The sequence below is a fragment of the Alternaria alternata genome (assembly GCF_001642055.1).
Source record: "Alternaria alternata strain SRC1lrK2f unplaced genomic scaffold CC77scaffold_2, whole genome shotgun sequence".
Taxonomy (NCBI): Eukaryota; Fungi; Ascomycota; class Dothideomycetes; order Pleosporales; family Pleosporaceae; genus Alternaria; species Alternaria alternata.
The window spans coordinates 337,998-354,197 of record NW_017306191.1 but is presented as its reverse complement, the minus strand read 5'-3'; the positions used below and the strand labels follow the sequence as shown (position 1 = coordinate 354,197).

Sequence of the window (16,200 nt, the reverse complement as noted above, 5' to 3'; positions counted from 1 at the left end):
GCTAGGCTACGCGGCTTGCTCGTGCAGCTTGTACCTCTATATTCACGCTCAAGCGGTATAAAGCGAACTGAATATCTGTCGAGACTTCGGATATCGACGACTACAATCTTTTCGGGCAGAAAACCTAGATTGTTAATCCCATAGGCATCGCGTACTTCCTTAAAAGAATGTGATATAACTCAACATAGCGTAACCTTTCTTTGTTGGAAGACTATCTTAGTGGTTGTTAATCGTCGCTAGACAGCATCATGATGCAAGTACGCACAGATTCTCAATTATAGCTTTCACTTATAACAATAGTCTTCACGCAAAGTACCCGTAATCCAAGCAAGGTGGCAAGATAGACGCGCACGTGGTGCACTACTTAGAGGGCTTGTTGATGGGCTATATCAAGTTTTGCGAATGCAGGTGATAAGCTGGTTCCACAGCTACGAATATCCCACTATTCCACCTCTCATTCCTCTCAGTTGACACCACTCTCTTGGCCTTGTAGATGTGCAGCCTCCAAAGTATCATATGAACTTTAGCAGTACGCGTATGCACACCGAAAACGCGCATCTCCTTCTAGAGCTTGCCAGCTTCCTTGATGGAGCTTGTTTTTGCCAAGTCCAGCCCTAGGTACCAAAAGTCGCCTCAAAAAGTTATAATCGTGCTTTCTTAACGGACTACGAACTAAGATTAGTATGTACACATCTAGAGTGCAACTCGGTAGGGGCGAGCTTCTCCATACAACTTTCCTCCATTTTCTCTACCAAGATATTTCACCATCACGGTGAACAAGACCCTGGAGACTGCCTGAACCTTCCCAATGAGGCTAACCTAATTCTCCACGCTATGCATATATCCAATCAATTCTTCAGCATAGCAAGTTTTCACATCGTACAACCATCAACTAACCTCTATTTTGTGTGAAACGGCTACTAAACGTCATGCCGCCCAAAGCCACCTCAAAACCAAGGAAGAGGAAAAAGCGAGATCATTCATCTGAAGATGATGAACGCCACCATGCCAAAGCCCGCAGGACCAAAACTTCCAAAGTCAACCCGCCCAAGGCCCAGTCGCAATCCCTCAAAGCTTTAAAGTTACCAAGAGGCCTCCACGGACCTAAAGGTATAAAGTTAAAGCAACTCCAATACCACAAGTTTGGAGACGATGTCGTGATATATCACTACGCTGCGTCTTTCATCTCCGTCTCAGACTTTCGCTCGTTACTCACCCGCCAGCAACACGGCTATGTAAACTACCTTCTGGGCCCTGATCCACTAGCCTCCATCCCCGACCCATCAGGCGACGAGCTACCCCCAGGTTGCCTAGAAGTCGGCTATCTCCCATCTGTGTTCGTCCTAGGCGGCTCAGCACTCGGCTTCCGGCTTGATTCTAATCCACCAACAATAGAGTGGCTGTGCTTCGACAGAGATGTCAAGGAGAGTATCCTCGAGTTACTGGACATCAACACGCATGCACAGCACATGTTGTTTGAGCATGTTGCAAGTCTGCCACGGGCGCCGACGCCGGAGAAGAAGTGGGATAGGAGGCTTGCTTATACGGAGCACAAAGATTGGTATGAGAGTCTGAAGGAGGCAGGAAGGAGGCCGTTTAGGTTGGGGTTGACGTGGAGGAGGTGGGGAACGGAGATGATGATTGAAGGGATGAAGAAGATGGATGAAGAGACTAGGTTGGAGGAGAAGAGAGCAATGACAGAAGGTGTTGCGGCCATGGAGATGGAAGACGACTATACCGATGCTGAAGAAGACGACGAAAGACGTGGAGAAGAAGATCGAGACACCGGGATTTTCCATGAGTACGGCTCCAGCGGCCCAAAAACCATTGGTGGGCGCTCAATCTTCGTTTACCGCGACCCAATTTCCAACCAGAACGTTACACCGCAGAGAAGTTCTAGATCAGATCGCTCACCGTCCCTACAACCCCCAGCGCTCGGCAGCCGAAGTACGAATACGCGACAGACGCAGTCTCCTTCATCGAAAGAATGAAGTCGAAAGAAAGACAGTTATTAGACGGCGGCTATGTTTGAGAGGCATTGCGTCTCTACGAAGCTTCCGCAAAATGCGTTTGCTGTGAAAGTGTCGGATTAGGATCTTTCAACAATGATAATTCTGTACGATGATACCCCTCAAGGCGTGCTTTACCAGCGAATAGATTAATGACTAATGGGTGGTACTCTCTTCTTAATGCTACAGCTACAACACATCGTCTCTCGTTTCTCATAATGTCGTCACTTCCACATAACTGCTACCGCGTGAGCCACATTCTGCCATTACAGATCTAGGCCTTGAGTCCAATCTCATCAGCAGTGAGGATAAACTCCATAAAACCAGCATTAGTATCAATAATATTTTGGATGTACTCCTCGCTTGTGGGGTAGAAGTTGGTTGGGTAACCGAACTCCATGGTGTAACCGTACACCTTGGTGAGCTTCTTATTCTTGTGCCAGCGGCTGAATGACCAGTCGTCTGTAGCACCAGAAGTAGGGTAGAGACCAACAGCTTGTTGGGGAACATACTCGCGGCCGCCGACGGAGATCATGGCATCAGTGGTACGGTTAGCAGCGATACGGATGTTGTCCCAGTCTTCTTGGTCAATGTACTCTCTGTACAGCTCGTCTTCGACGATACCGCGCTTTCCATCGTAAGCTGGGTTGAACAAGTTCTGCTTTGGATCGTGGGATTGATCGACGTCGTCACCCCATGAGTAGAGCAAAGTTCCGGCAGCGGAGTGAACGTCAATGTACCAGTGTATGTTGGGGTATTGGTCGTACACCCAAGCCATGTCTCTCGATTCTGGCTCGGAGAATGGTGCAGTGCCGTAGAAAGCCTGCGAAGTGGGGTTCGTTGAAGCAGGGGCAACGGAGGGGTCGAACTTCTCAGTGAAGTTCCAGAGGAAGTCGAAGTTCCTGTTGAGATCTACACCAACACTAAGCGGAACACCAGGCGTAGAAGAGGCGGGGTTGCGGTTCTTTCGCCAGAGGTTGCTGTTTGTCTGGTCGTGGTTCACACCATCAGGGTTCAGCATAGGAATGAACACAATTCCCGCCCCAAGAGCCTTCTTAACCTGGCTATTGGTGTACTTCTTGTTGCCGTAGGTCAGGCCGATGCGGTGCTCGTTTGCATAGAGCAGGTCAGAGACGAAGTAGATCAGGTTGTCAGGTCCACCGCGCTCACGTGCGTGAATTCCTAGTCGGGAGGTTAGTCTATCCTTCAAATGCGATTTTGAGCGAAGACATACCAGAAGTGAAGTAAATGTACTGCTTGTCCTTCTTGATCTTCTCCGCCTTGTTGGCAACACCACCAATGATCGATCGCCCCTCGAAGGTCTTTTCCGGCGTCGTGAAGAGCGACATGCCGTATTCCTTCTCTAGACCCTTCATGGCGGTGTAGACCTCGTCTATGTTGAAGACACCGGCACTCTGAAGTTGTGCGTACTCGCTGGGCTTCCTCGTACCGAGACCGCGAGGCGCGACCTTTCCACCCTTGAAACGATCGCCCTTGCCGATAGGTGCAGTTGCAGTCTGTCGCTTGTTCATGTTGTGCAAAAGTTCAACACGAACGAGCTCTGGATCCAAACTTCGCTTGAAGTGGTCCAAATGGTCCTCTGAGATGACAGCGTGCAGCTTGTGCTCGCCACCGGCAGCCATGACAACAGGACGGCAGCCATAATCGATCTCGCTGTTGGCCGAGATGAAGTCGTATAGCTGGTTCTTCTCCTTTGCGTAGAACGCAACGCTCAGGACATCTGACGCGAGAACAGCGCCAGGAAGCAAACCGAGGAGAGCGGAGACCTTCATGGCGGGCAGCGGTAAGAATGCTGCGACGAGTAGAAGTTGCAAATCGTGCAGACACAGACTGTCGCCATCTTGTTGTTATTTATTCAAAGTCGATTGCTTGGGACTTTCTATTGCCAGCCTCTTAGACGGATGAATTGCTTCCAGCTTCCTGATTCGGTAATCGGGGATGGCGTTTCCAAGACTCCAAGACAGCAAGCGTACTTGGCTGGCGTACATACTCTACGATTCTAAGCAGGTCCGAAGCGTTATCTTCTGCTATGGCCACACGGATTTGTGCCTAACGCAAAACATCATGTTGGTGGTAGGCAAGCAGGATGCAGAAATGCTCTAAAGAATCCAGACTCCTGGTTCATGGTGTCAAAGGCGTTGCCAAGACTGCTGAACGCGGGTTAGCAAGGCACAGGTAATCGTGGCTGCGAAGTCGTGTGAGTGGTCATATAGATAAGCAGTATCGCGAGGCTGTCAAACTTGAGAGGCACAAAAGCTTCTTATCCATAGTTGAACAATAGTATAACAGGGTGGTTGCCACGGCTTCGGTAACGGGTGGCCAAATCTTGTAATTCAGGTATGCACGCTAAACTGGCGCGAAGCAGCAGCAGCTGCGAACGCTCTTGATCAGTTAGCTACTGTCGCGTTAGCATGAACAAATTCCAAGTATGCTGGCGATCGTCTCGTAGAATGGGCGACATATGTGCGAGCTTGTATGAAGGAGTGTAGAGGCAGCGAGTGATGGAGCAACGCTTTCTGGTTGCCAAGACCATGTGCAGCTAACGCCTATCTCCGCGCCCAGATGTTCGTCACTTCTCATGACTCTCGTAGAAGCAAAGATGAAGCCACCTTGATATCTGATTGTGTCTGCGGGGCATCTACGACTCGCGATGGAATATAACTCACTGCCTCCGGAGATTACCGTCCTACTGCTGGGCGACTCTGAAGTAGGGAAGTCGACGTTCTTGTCGTGAGTACTATCATCCGGCGCGCGCTGTACCGCGCGCTGTACGGCGCGACATGCGACAGCGGCGACGAAAGCGTGTGAATTGACGTCTTGTCCCATTTGCTGATGATTCAAAGTCGCCTGTCACTCGGCGTGCAACCTCAGAACGACGACCTCCCACCTTATGAGCTTCCCAAGCTGCGCGATATCGACCAGCCGTATGCCTTCGATATCACACTCTATGGCCGGCCGTACAGGCTGCAATTCTACGACACAGCCTCACCCCAGAACTATACGCTTCTGCACCCACAATTCGTGATCCTTTGTTACGACATATCCTCGCGCGCGTCGCTCGAGTCGCTTTCTTCGACATGGCTGCCGGTAGTGAACAAGCACTTTAATTACGATGAAAACTTGCCTGTAATGGTCCTTGGTCTTAAGAGGGATTTGAGGCGACAATGGACGTTAGTGGAGCATGGCCCGGACAAGAAGGGCAAGGGCGCGAGCGTCATGCCACATGAGGGATTACAGACTGCGCAGAGAATGCTGTGCGATCATTACGCTGAATGTAGTGCGCTGACAGGGGAGCTGTGTAGGCAAGTGCTGGAGGACGTCGCAAAGACATGTGCAAAAACAACGACCAAGGATGGTGCCAAAACTCAAGCTGATGTGTGCAACCTCATGTAATTGGGCATGTCTGGAAACGCAAGTTGCGCAGGCTCGAACGTGGGCGCGATTGAACATGTCAAATACAGGCATGCATCGGATTGCACAAATGCCACCGGTTCAAGTATCGCGGTTATGGTTCTTGTGCGCGTGACTACCTCGTCTCGAGGCAGAACGTTTTTTCCGTATATGGGTTCTACTACCCTCAACTATGAGTAACACTTTGTAGTGGGCTACCAACACATTTGGTAGAGACCTGGATATGTCTTGTATGTCGTGTGGGCTAAAATTAGACAGCGTCAAGTTATAGATTCCGGACATTGTATGTCCATTAGCTACATACTCCAGGGTAGCGTAGGCGGCGCTGCTACCGACAGGACTTCCTTTTTCATCGGGCTATCGCCGAAGGGACTCACCCGACCAACCACCTAGCAACTCTTCGCCAAATCCACCACCGGCCCTTCAACAAATGCCCACACCGACACCGCGGCTTATGAGATCGGCAAATGCGCCCCTGCACATCTCCAGTTAATCCTGTGCCGCTTGACAGATGGTCGAACCATACGTCACAACGACATGCAGATCGCGCTGCACGTGCCGACGCCGTGCGTGATGATCCCGCCAAAACTACCCCGCAAAGGCGCCGCTTGCTACCCCAGAAGCTAAGATACGTTTGATCCGCCTCCACACAAGAGGGTCAATTGCGTTGAGGGGAGCCTGGAGAGGCGAGGCATGCATGCTAGGTGGGTAACGTTGCCGAAGAAGGTATGCCGTTGTGATGCTATGATTCGGGCTTTGCATTCTACCGAGATGCATTAAAGGGTAGAAGCTCCCCACGGGGTTGAAGTCGTGCATCGCCCTGCCAGTTTTCTCTCCCATATCGCCTGCAATCACACCATGGCGACAACATTCGATCACGACAAGCTCTCCGCTGAGCACCAGCAGACCGAGAATGTCGCGGAGAAGATCTCGACTTCATCGGGCAGTGGTGAGCTCGAAGCGCAGAATATCGATCTTGAGGAGAAGGAGGCTGCACGTGTGCTGAGGAAGGTGGATATGAGACTCGTTCCAATGCTGTCTCTTCTCTACCTTGTCGCGTTCATCGATCGAAGTAACAGTAAGTGCAGGCTCTTGGACAAATTTATGTCGGAGTACTAACATATTGTAGTCGGTAACGCGAAGATTGCTGGTATGACGGACGACCTGAAAATGCACGGTAGCCAGTACAACACTGCAGTCACTTTATTCTTCGTTCCATACACGCTCCTCGAAGTACCTAGCAACATCGTGCTCAAGATGATGCGCCCAAGTCATTGGATGGCAATCTTGATGTTTTGCTGGGGTCTCGTGATGACACTTATGGGTCTAACGTCCAGCTACGGTGGGCTACTTGCCGGACGTTTCTTCTTGGGTGTGACAGAGGTAGGTGGAAAATATTCAAATCCAGACTTGACAGCATGTGCTTACATTCGCAGTCTGGCTTCTTCCCCGCAGCAACGTTTCTGCTCACTCTCTGGTACCGCCGTTTCGAACTTCAGCGTCGCATGGCTGTTTTCTATGTAGCCGCCTCTCTCGCTGGTGCCTTCAGTGGTTTACTCGCCTACGGTATTGAGAAACTCGACGGTCGCTCTGGACTTGCAGGATGGCAGTGGATCTTTCTAATCGAGGGACTGATCCCAGTGGCGCTCGCGCTCTTCATCTGGAAGATTCTCCCAGATAGCCCCGAAACCGCCAAATTCCTTACCCAACCAGAGCGCGACTTGCTGGTTTCCCGATTGTCGAACGATTCTGGGTCTGGACAGGGACAGGCCACCAACAGCGATAAGATCAGCAAAGAGCAGATTCTCACTGGTCTTTCCGACTGGAAGATTTGGGCTGCTACGGTTATTTTCTGGGGAAACACCGTTGGAGTTTATGGGTAAGTCAGCGACAAAAATTTGTGCTACCGAATCTTGTCTGATATTTCTATACAGATTCACAGCCACCGTACCATCTGTCATCCAAGGCCTCGGCTACACGAGTGCCAATGCCCAACTCATGACCATCCCGATCTACGTTTTCGCCGCTATCCTTACCCTCATCTTTGCGTGGGCCTCCGATCTGACACGCAAGCGCTCCCCATACATTATCGCAGGCTATTCCATTGCCGTATGCGGCTTCATCGCTCAACTGGCCATTCCTAAGCCCGCTTATCCTGGCATTACCTATGGCTTCCTTTTCCCCGTGGCTGGAGGTCTATACTGCCCCTTTACATGCCTTGTCTCCTGGATTGGCAACTCCCTCGCACCATCTTCCAAGCGCGCTGTTGGTATGGCTCTCTTGATTTCCGTGGGAAACATGGGTGGTATCATGGGAAGCAATATCTATCTTTCGCGCGAAGCACCAAAGTACACGACGGGCTTTTCGGCTAGTTTAGCCATGTGCTGTACCGCCATTCTCATGACTTTCGTGTTGAGGTGGGCGTATGCGAAGGAGAATAGACTGAGGGATGAGTTGATTGCAGAGCATGGTGAAGACGCTATTCGTGCGAGGTATTCCGAGCAGGAGTTGTTGCTTATGGGTGATAAGAGCCCTTTCTACCGGTACACTTTGTAATTTGCATCTACGAGAAGATGTTCAGCGTAGCTTCATGCTTTTGAATGTCGCAATCAGAAGGAGCGATATCTTCTTTGATGATCGAATGAGATTCTTTTACAATGTATGCATGATGGGTGTTCAGAAAATCTAGGTGATTACATCAGGCGCACTAAATGTATTCAGCTTCAGAGGTCAGTATGGCACCTAGGCACAATGCTAGGTTGCGAATGATCTCGGCTAACAGTGATTACACCATTAATCAACTAACTCGACTGGGTTTAGGCAAAGGTGAGACACTCCTGCAAAGCGGAAATTAGAAGAACCAATTTGATCTAGTTGCAAGGCATTCTTGTCAAAATCGATACACGGCTAGGATACATAGCTTTTGAAAATCATTCCAAAGTAGTCTAACGTGTACAGCGGATCAATCTGATGAAGGAGTGACAGATTCTACGTGCTACATCTCGACTGAGGAGTCTGACATTGCCTTCAACCGTAGCACTGGCCTCGGCCTACAAACTCGACCGCACTACCTATGCAACAACAGCCTTGAGAACAAACTGAGTGTTCGCAGCCTCCTTGATGGCGTATGAGATCACCTCTGTTCCGCTGGCCTTGCCTTCGCCACGAACGTTGAGCTGCTGCTTTGTCTTGCCATTGACGTTGTTGATGCTAAGGTATACGTTAGGTCGTATCCCTACCCATATACAATCGCGGGAGAAGAGAACTCACGTGTAGGTACCGTTTCCAGTGTGTGCAATCTTCCAGCGCACGTCGTTGTCAAGAGGAGGGCGAACCTCGGCGGTGATCTTGCCGAAGTCACCACCCGAATCTAGATGGATGTAGGTGTCAGGGGACAAATATGTCGTAGGAAGATGCGACTGGCTTACAGTTCATGCACAAGTACAAACCAGAGTTTGCGCAGATGATGTGATATTCACAATCACCTTTCTCGGGCTGGGCGTAGTAGCCTCCCGCCGATACAATCTCAAAGTGGGTATTGATGGCTTTGGTGGTCCTCGGGCTAGTAATCGATCAGTCGAGGACGGCTATATTCGGCCGTGGTAAGCATACGTACTACATCTTAATGGGCGTGCCAGCAGTTGTTGCACCACCTCAGACATTCAGGCTCATTTCCGGAGCGTGTTTGGGGAGAACCTCGTACATGCCGGGGCCGGTATAGTCGGACATTTTGATCTTGTTCAGAAGGTATTGGTGAGTGAGATGTGTTGTCTGATTGTAGTGTTCAATAGATAATGGTGAGGATAATAAGGGTTTCGAGGAACGGAGGGGGCTTTTGTAGAGTTGGAAGGTGGTAAAAGCAATTCCTCGTACTCCGTTTCTTCCCGGAAGGTGCTAGACAATCTCTTGTCCTACAGTGTGCCATTCTGATCTAGACCCCTTAAAGGCACTCGTTAAGATCGGATGCCTGAAAAGCCAAGTAAGAGTCGAGCCTATGAAAACAGTCGCCAGGCCTACTTCGATAGCCAGATGGCTGAGTTTTCGACCTCTAGGCTTCGTTGGAAAATGTTCGACAGCCTTTTCGAATATTGTTTCGGTCTGCATGTAAGTCTGTATCATTGCCGCCGAATAGCTTCCATCAGCACCCTCCTGGTCATCGTAAATGCCCCCATCGAGACCGGTCATGTCGTATGCGAGTTCTGAAGAGAACTTAGTACACCGTGAACCTGTCCAGTGTGATCGTGGCTCTCTACAGCGTGATCGTATGAAAGGCTGGCCTATTGAATACATGCATGATACCGATTACTTAGGTAACCAGAAGATGCACTAAGTACGCATATAGCGGAAGAGCGGTGTAGCGTGTGTTATACCAAGAAGTCCATCCATATGCGTGAAGTCGAGTCTCCAGCTCGAGATGTACATCGCGGTATGCACACTGACGGTCCGAAGGCGCAATGCTCTTACTGACTGGCGTAGATCTAACCACTTCTATACAGTGGGCATACGCCAGTGTGTTAAACGATATCGGACCGAGAAGCAGTATCAAGCGAATATCCTGTCGATTGTCATCATTGAGAAAGCATGTGTCCACTGAGACATAACAAAGGCTGCTCATTGTAGCCAGACCTGTGTTAGACTGAGGTTGCTTCTAGCCGACTCAATGGCAATTGTATCACTATCCGGATTTAGCATGAGACTTCTTCAAGGTCTGAGCCCTAGGTACGAGACGATGCAGTACATCGTGAAATAGTATCGACGACAGACTTCGTAAAATGGTATCACCGCTGTCATCTTTGCACTATTCGATGCCCATCAACGGCAAACCAAGCTATACAGTGAGGCTACTGTGGGGTGTTTCGAAAACAGCGAGGGCGAATCGGCATTTGGTGTGATGCATGGCTTCAGCTACCCATTACTATAGTAGGCGCGCTACACCTCTGACCTGAAATTGTCTGCACTTAGATTAGCACAAACGCACGCACCTACTCGTACTTGCGAAGCTCTCTAAACGACGCCTTTTGCGTCAAGCTAAGACCCTTTCGACTGGCCTAGGATGGTCGTGTAAAGCATTGGTGATACCTTGTCAAATCGTGGTAAAGTGCTGGCGTACATCCTGAACACATACTCCTGCAGGCTTTAGTCACTGGTACTGTAAATGCAGTGCATAGAGATCTGGACATTGTTGTGCTCCGGTAACGCTGCAACATGTGCGTGATGGAGGCGGCTTGCACCTGTATACACGTCGACGGACCCTACTCCGCTAAGGCCTACCGGTCCCGTGCGGGGCGTCCCGCCCACACCCACATCGTGGATAGATGGGCTATGATTGGGTAATGCCCCTTTTCAATTCAACAATCAGGATAGAGTGCGCCCCACTTGTAGACAGACTTAAGGGTCCTAGGCAGCTGGACTGGAAGACGAGCATTTTGCAGTTAGGTCCATTGACTAGCAACTCTGTACAACACTCCAGGGTGATCAGCTCATTCTCTGACAGGCAGAGCTACCCGAACGATGTTCCGAAGACACAGAAATAGCGTTGGAGAGATGATCGGCTGCTAAGGACAGTGAACTAGGCGTCTTACGTGCATGCTTCCTCGTAAAAGTGGCACCATACAGTAAAGCATGCTAGATGTTCTTTCTTGTGCGATTCCGCATACGAAGACTGTCTGCTGCTACCCAACAAGATGGGGCGATGACAGAGCGATATCATTAGTCCGATACCAGTTGGTAGAAGGCTACAGGAGTAGTGGGTAGTAACAAGTTAGTTGAGAAGTGTAGAAGATTTGTAGGTCGAGGTTGAGGAGGAACACAACTTTGGAATGGTGGGGCGATCTCGGGATGTCCCGAACTTTCTAGATCACGGGCGCGATAGCTGCCTCACGCAACTGTCTTTCAGCACACCCATTTATTTATTCGACACTTGCGCATACATAACAATACGAATATCTTTGACGCATAGCCCATTCCTATCCTACGATCGCATCAAGCACACATCCACGCGCCGTATCGAGTCGTCAACCCCACATACTCTGACCTCTTATCCTCCACCGCCACCCACCTCCAACCCAAACTCCACGCGCGCGCGCATACCCACCCACCCACCATGGGTTCCGTAGTCCTCCCCCACCTGCGCACAGGATGGCACGTCGACCAAGCCATCCTCAGCGAGGAGGACCGCCTAGTTCTGATCCGCTTCGGCCGGGACTCGGACCCCGACTGCATGTCGCAAGACGAGGTACTCTACAAGATCGCCGACCGTGTAAAGAACTTTTGCGCCATCTACCTCTGCGATCTCGACGAAGTCCCCGATTTCAAGGCCATGTACGAGCTGTACGATCCTTGCACTGTCATGTTCTTCTTCCGTAACAAACACATGATGTGTGATTTTGGAACGGGAAATAATAACAAGCTGAACTGGGTGTTGGAGGATAAGCAGGAGTTTATTGATATCATTGAGACGGTATATCGGGGGGCGAAGAAGGGTAGAGGTCTGGTTGTGTCGCCGAAGGACTACAGTACTAGGTATAGGTACTAGAAAATTGGGCACGGGTATGGGTCTGGATATATGGCGTATTGGGGTTTGGATAGGACGAGATTGATACCAAAAAGACCAGAGCAGGCGTGATTCCTACCACGAGGCTAGAGCACCCGGATGGACTGTTGTAAACGGGGAGCTCTGATGCTTGTAAAAGTGTAGCGAAGCTGAAGGTATGGATACAATGTTACGGCAGCTCAATGAGGAGGCTTACGCAAACCCTCAGAGCATGTGTAGGACGCGGACGAGGTTCTAATCATGTGGTTGTTACGACATATATTGGAGCACTTTATTCATGTTACGATTCTACCGTCCCCGCTGCTTTGCTCTCAACGTTCTTTTCCCGGTCTGCACTCTTCATGCTGTCTTCCCACAATCCTCCTCTTACGCCCCTCCAAACGATCTCTAGCGTTTCTCTTCTCGGTAGCAATCTCGGAAACACAACGACGACCTTTTCCTCGTCCTCCACTACTACCATGAGATAAAATCTCACTTCGAATCCCTTGAACGCCTCGTGTATGAAAACGTCCTGTATGCTCGTGGTGGGTATAAAGCGCGTGGTGGGCGTCTGGAGATACGTCAAAGATGTAGTCGAGGTCTGGACACCGAGGCCGCGGAGTATGGTGAGGGATTCTTCTGTAGATTGCCTTAGCTTAGAGACCAGAAGATGGCGTCAGGGGAGCGAGGTACCTGTGTAGTTGCGGCGAAAAACCAGAAAGAGCATGATACATGCAGTAGGTATCAAGTATCGCCATTGGCAAGCTTCTGTGAGCCTGACGAGGTGCGCTTCCACACCATGTCCCATTTTCCATAGTCTTAGAGTTGGGTCGTATTGAGCTTCATTCGTGACGCAGAACTTTGACCATAGCGATAGTATGCTTATGAAGCCTAGTGAGACTCTCAACAATATCCCCGCATAGTACCCTACGAGCGCGGGTAGTGTTTTGGGAACAGGACGCGTCGAGACAGTGTACGTGATTGTTGACGACGTTGGCTGCAGCACGTGGAATGTTTGCGCCGGCGGAGAGTTCAAGCGGTCAATGATTGTCAACATGGTGTTGGAATATAAGCAAGCCTCGCTAGAGGATCGAAACTATGGACAGCGGAATGTGGGGGTGGGAGAAAGCCTGGGGAACGGGATGACGCGCTCAGCATGCTTCTTATCGATAAGATTGTCACGTTTTCTACCAAGCTGCCTCACACGAGCTTACCTCCATTCCACCTTCCTCCTTGCACCACAAACCTCTCGAGTAAAGCCCGTCACGATGGACTCTTCCAAAACAGACCGCGATCGCTCTCGCTCTCCCCGGAGATCCCCCGGTCCACGTAAACCCAAGAACTTCAGCAACCTCAAGTTCAAAGGCGACCGCGAGCGTCGCGACCCAGACAGACGACGCGACGACCGAGACCGAGACCGAGAGAGGCGACCGCGAGATTACTCGGACCGCGACCGAAGACGCGATGACGACCGAGAGCGCGATCATCGCCGTCCCCGAGATACGTCGCGCGACAGACGACGAGACTCGAGCCGTGAGCGCCGTCGGCGCTCCCGCTCGCGCGACCGCAAACCACGCGACTCGAACCGCGACAGCAAACCAAAAGAAAAGAAATCCGCTGCTGCTGCTCCTGCGGCTCCTGCTGCACCCTCTGAGCCCATGATTCTCGTCACTATCAACGACCGTCTAGGCACCAAGACACAAGTCCCCTGCCTCCCCAGCGACCCCATCAAGCTGTTGAAAGCCATGGTTGCTGCAAAGATTGGGCGACCGGTGCATGAGATTATGCTGAAGAGGCAGGGTGAGAGGCCGTTTCATGATAATCTCACGTGTGCAGATTATGCGATTAGCAACGGTGTGCAGATTGATTTGGAGTTGAATACCGGGGATTGAGGTGGGAGGGGGGACCACATATGGGTGTATTGGCATGCAAAAGGTTGGGGACGAAGTGTGTATCGGAGCATGTATAACGCAAAGCTACATGGAAAAACTGCGACAGATTATGATACCCAATAAAGTGTTTCTTACTCGATTCAGCATACGGATATTCCAGCCGCAGGGCCTGTATACCGACTAATCCCTCGTGCGTCTCACCCCTCCAGCACCTATTCATCCCCATCATCATCCTTCGCCTGAATACGATCAGGAATGCCCCTCCTCACTCTGTATTTCTCATTCACCACCTCTACACTTTCCTGCCTCTCCCTCTGCAACACAGGCATATAATTTCCCTTGGCCCTGCCCAGATCCCCTCCATCAAACACCCTCGGGCCACCCCTCGCTATCCCAATACTCTGTTGCTCAGCCGGCACCTCCGCATCCAGCGTCGACTGTCCCAAATTTGCAATCTTATCGAGCAAAAGCCCCGAAAGCGTCTCATGGATTTTGTTCCCCCGCCACACCTCCCAGACATCGTCAATGACACCGCCGCGACCCCATTTTCCGCGACCAATGGTAGCAGGGCCCCCTCCTTTGGCTATTCCTCTGGCTTTGGGCTCGCTGCCTCCTTCGTCGCCAATGTAGATCCATTCGAGTCGGTCTTGGTAGCCGTGTTCTCGCTCCTCGGTGCTGCGGACTTCGTGTGCATGCGGGAAGATGCAGTCCCAGAGAACGAGTGGGGCGTCCGATGCCATTTCGTATTTTGGTCGTTGAGGGTTGGCGGTGATGTCGAGGAGTTGGGGGACTAGGGACGGTGACTCGAGACCTTGGCCTACCAGGAAGAGAATAGCGACTAAGGAGCGGACTTGGTGCCAGAGGAAGGCGGAGCCGTGAAGAGTGAATGAGTATAGTTTTGGTTGCTCTCCGTTGGTGTAGGGCGCAGAGAGAGCGGGGTGGGAGAGGAAGCCTGGCACGGACAGTGAGGACACTTCTTCAATGTCGGCGTGGAAGATGCGTCTTTGGAAGTTTGTGAGTTGTTTGCTTGCGTCGATTTTGCAGAAATTGCGGAAATCGTGGAGGCCGACTAGCGACTTGCAGGCTTTTCGCATGGCTTCGATGTCGAGCCAGCCTTCGCGCATTGTCTCTTGGTTTTCGGTAGCTACGGGTTTGGAGTTGTTGTAGTTGGTGTTGGTCTTGTATTGCCCAGAGGATCCAGGTACAGGTGCGAAGCAAGGGTTGGTGAAGAAGTACTTGTACCGCCGTTCTTTGCAAGAGAAGCGAGCGCTGAAGTCTTCTGGCGGGTTTGGGCACCACGCATAAACACGAATGTCCGGGGGTAGCACACGATTCAGAAGCTGGATATATGGGAGTTCGTCGGTAAGATCGTTGAACGGCTTTTGTGGCGTGTCTTGGACGTCGTCTGATAATGACGCTGATTCTTCATCGTCCGCTTCTTTTCCGCCTTCGGCATCCTGTACAGGCTCAGAAACCTTTGGCAATGGCTTGTTGCTCCTGACCCTCACTCCAATGACCTGCCCGAAAGCGCTCACGCCCCGATCCGTCCGTCCGCATTTGGAGTATTCGCAGCCGTCCCAGTTTACATCAGCACCTTCCCGATCCCATTTTGCAAAAGTTTTCCTATCAATTCTCTCATATCTTCTTTCGTCGCCGCCCGTCGGTATCGGATTTATCAAACGTGTCTTGACCAGTGCTTTCCAGACCTCCTCCTCAATTGTAGGTAATGGTGTGGTGTTGTTTTTGTGATGCTCGAAGCCGTTGTACTTCTGTCCTAGGTAGGCAAACTTCAGTGCGATTAACCGTGTGCTGTATTTCGAAGCATCAAAGGCTTTCGGCGGTGCCTTGCGGGCTGTGCGCAATTCCCATGGCTTGAGCGGTTCTGTAGGCGCGGGCGTCGGTTCGCTTGTCGGGGATGAGTTCAATTCGGCAACTCTTTGTGCGTCCCCTCCTATCTGCTTCTCCAGCTCCTGTATCCTGGCAATCAACTGCTGTTGTGACCATTCTTCATACCCCGCCATGTTCCCTCTTCTCCCATGCGCTTCCCGAAATTGTACGCGTCGTGGAACTCTCGAAAGCTTGTGAAAGCTGCGGCGCGAACAGAACAATCGATGCAGTGACCGTTGGAATTCTGGAAAGGCGTGGGGTAGCGGCCCGCGCATTGTTCGACTACATTGTGGATGACTCTCAGCATTATTTTTGGTATGCGGCCTGACGTTCAGGGTCCAGCGCGTCTAGCCGAGGCAGGAAAGGTTGGGTAGATCGTTGCATCGCACATCCATCAGTCAACTGCGTCTGCGATCTTACCTGATCTTGCAGTCTTTATCTCACGATG

General features: G+C 51.0%; 9 protein-coding genes across 9 annotated transcripts; 5 read left to right on the top strand and 4 right to left on the bottom strand.

Annotated features, from left to right (window-relative positions):
- Positions 1–929: 929 nt before the first annotated feature.
- CC77DRAFT_1056853 (hypothetical protein) lies at positions 930–1,991 on the top strand (the record flags this gene model as incomplete). The annotated part of the gene is made up of 1 exon (XM_018527947.1): positions 930–1,991. One exon carries the CDS (start codon positions 930–932, stop codon positions 1,989–1,991), a length of 1,062 nt encoding a protein of 353 aa, XP_018390463.1.
- Positions 1,992–2,132: 141 nt separating this feature from the next.
- On the bottom strand, positions 2,133–4,299 carry CC77DRAFT_1037288 (zinc carboxypeptidase A 1 precursor). The gene is made up of 2 exons (XM_018527058.1): positions 3,244–4,299; positions 2,133–3,191 (listed from the first exon to the last, which is right to left on the bottom strand). Exons 1-2 carry the CDS (start codon positions 3,800–3,802, stop codon positions 2,284–2,286), a joined length of 1,467 nt encoding a protein of 488 aa, XP_018390462.1. The 5' UTR covers positions 3,803–4,299; the 3' UTR covers positions 2,133–2,283.
- A 381-nt stretch (positions 4,300–4,680) lies between these two features.
- Positions 4,681–5,423, top strand: CC77DRAFT_1004710 (P-loop containing nucleoside triphosphate hydrolase protein; the record flags this gene model as incomplete). Its single annotated transcript, XM_018523289.1, has 2 exons — positions 4,681–4,760; positions 4,874–5,423. The coding sequence occupies 2 exons, from the start codon at positions 4,681–4,683 to the stop codon at positions 5,421–5,423; spliced, it is 630 nt and encodes a 209-aa protein (XP_018390461.1).
- An 876-nt stretch (positions 5,424–6,299) lies between these two features.
- On the top strand, positions 6,300–7,997 carry CC77DRAFT_1056850 (MFS general substrate transporter; the record flags this gene model as incomplete). The annotated part of the gene is made up of 4 exons (XM_018527946.1): positions 6,300–6,519; positions 6,571–6,824; positions 6,878–7,320; positions 7,376–7,997. The coding sequence occupies 4 exons, from the start codon at positions 6,300–6,302 to the stop codon at positions 7,995–7,997; spliced, it is 1,539 nt and encodes a 512-aa protein (XP_018390460.1).
- A 393-nt stretch (positions 7,998–8,390) lies between these two features.
- On the bottom strand, positions 8,391–9,170 carry CC77DRAFT_1090640 (hypothetical protein; the record flags this gene model as incomplete). Its single annotated transcript, XM_018529528.1, has 4 exons — positions 8,391–8,651; positions 8,712–8,811; positions 8,870–9,003; positions 9,145–9,170. 4 exons carry the CDS (start codon positions 9,168–9,170, stop codon positions 8,513–8,515), a joined length of 399 nt encoding a protein of 132 aa, XP_018390459.1. The 3' UTR covers positions 8,391–8,512.
- A 2,103-nt stretch (positions 9,171–11,273) lies between these two features.
- Positions 11,274–12,079, top strand: CC77DRAFT_297844 (4A/4B type thioredoxin-like protein). The gene has a single exon (XM_018531116.1). The coding sequence runs from the start codon at positions 11,545–11,547 to the stop codon at positions 11,974–11,976; it is 432 nt and encodes a 143-aa protein (XP_018390458.1). The 5' UTR covers positions 11,274–11,544; the 3' UTR covers positions 11,977–12,079.
- On the bottom strand, positions 12,036–12,845 carry CC77DRAFT_297956 (hypothetical protein). The gene is made up of 3 exons (XM_018531117.1): positions 12,667–12,845; positions 12,543–12,609; positions 12,036–12,407 (listed from the first exon to the last, which is right to left on the bottom strand). The coding sequence occupies exons 1-3, from the start codon at positions 12,779–12,781 to the stop codon at positions 12,275–12,277; spliced, it is 315 nt and encodes a 104-aa protein (XP_018390457.1). The 5' UTR covers positions 12,782–12,845; the 3' UTR covers positions 12,036–12,274.
- Positions 12,846–13,218: 373 nt separating this feature from the next.
- Positions 13,219–14,306, top strand: CC77DRAFT_1016059 (ubiquitin-like protein). The gene has a single exon (XM_018524151.1). It carries the CDS (start codon positions 13,242–13,244, stop codon positions 13,863–13,865), a length of 624 nt encoding a protein of 207 aa, XP_018390456.1. The 5' UTR covers positions 13,219–13,241; the 3' UTR covers positions 13,866–14,306.
- On the bottom strand, positions 13,927–16,046 carry CC77DRAFT_1016058 (pseudouridylate synthase 3). The gene has a single exon (XM_018524150.1). The coding sequence runs from the start codon at positions 15,884–15,886 to the stop codon at positions 14,078–14,080; it is 1,809 nt and encodes a 602-aa protein (XP_018390455.1). The 5' UTR covers positions 15,887–16,046; the 3' UTR covers positions 13,927–14,077.
- Between the last annotated feature and the right edge of the window lie 154 nt (positions 16,047–16,200).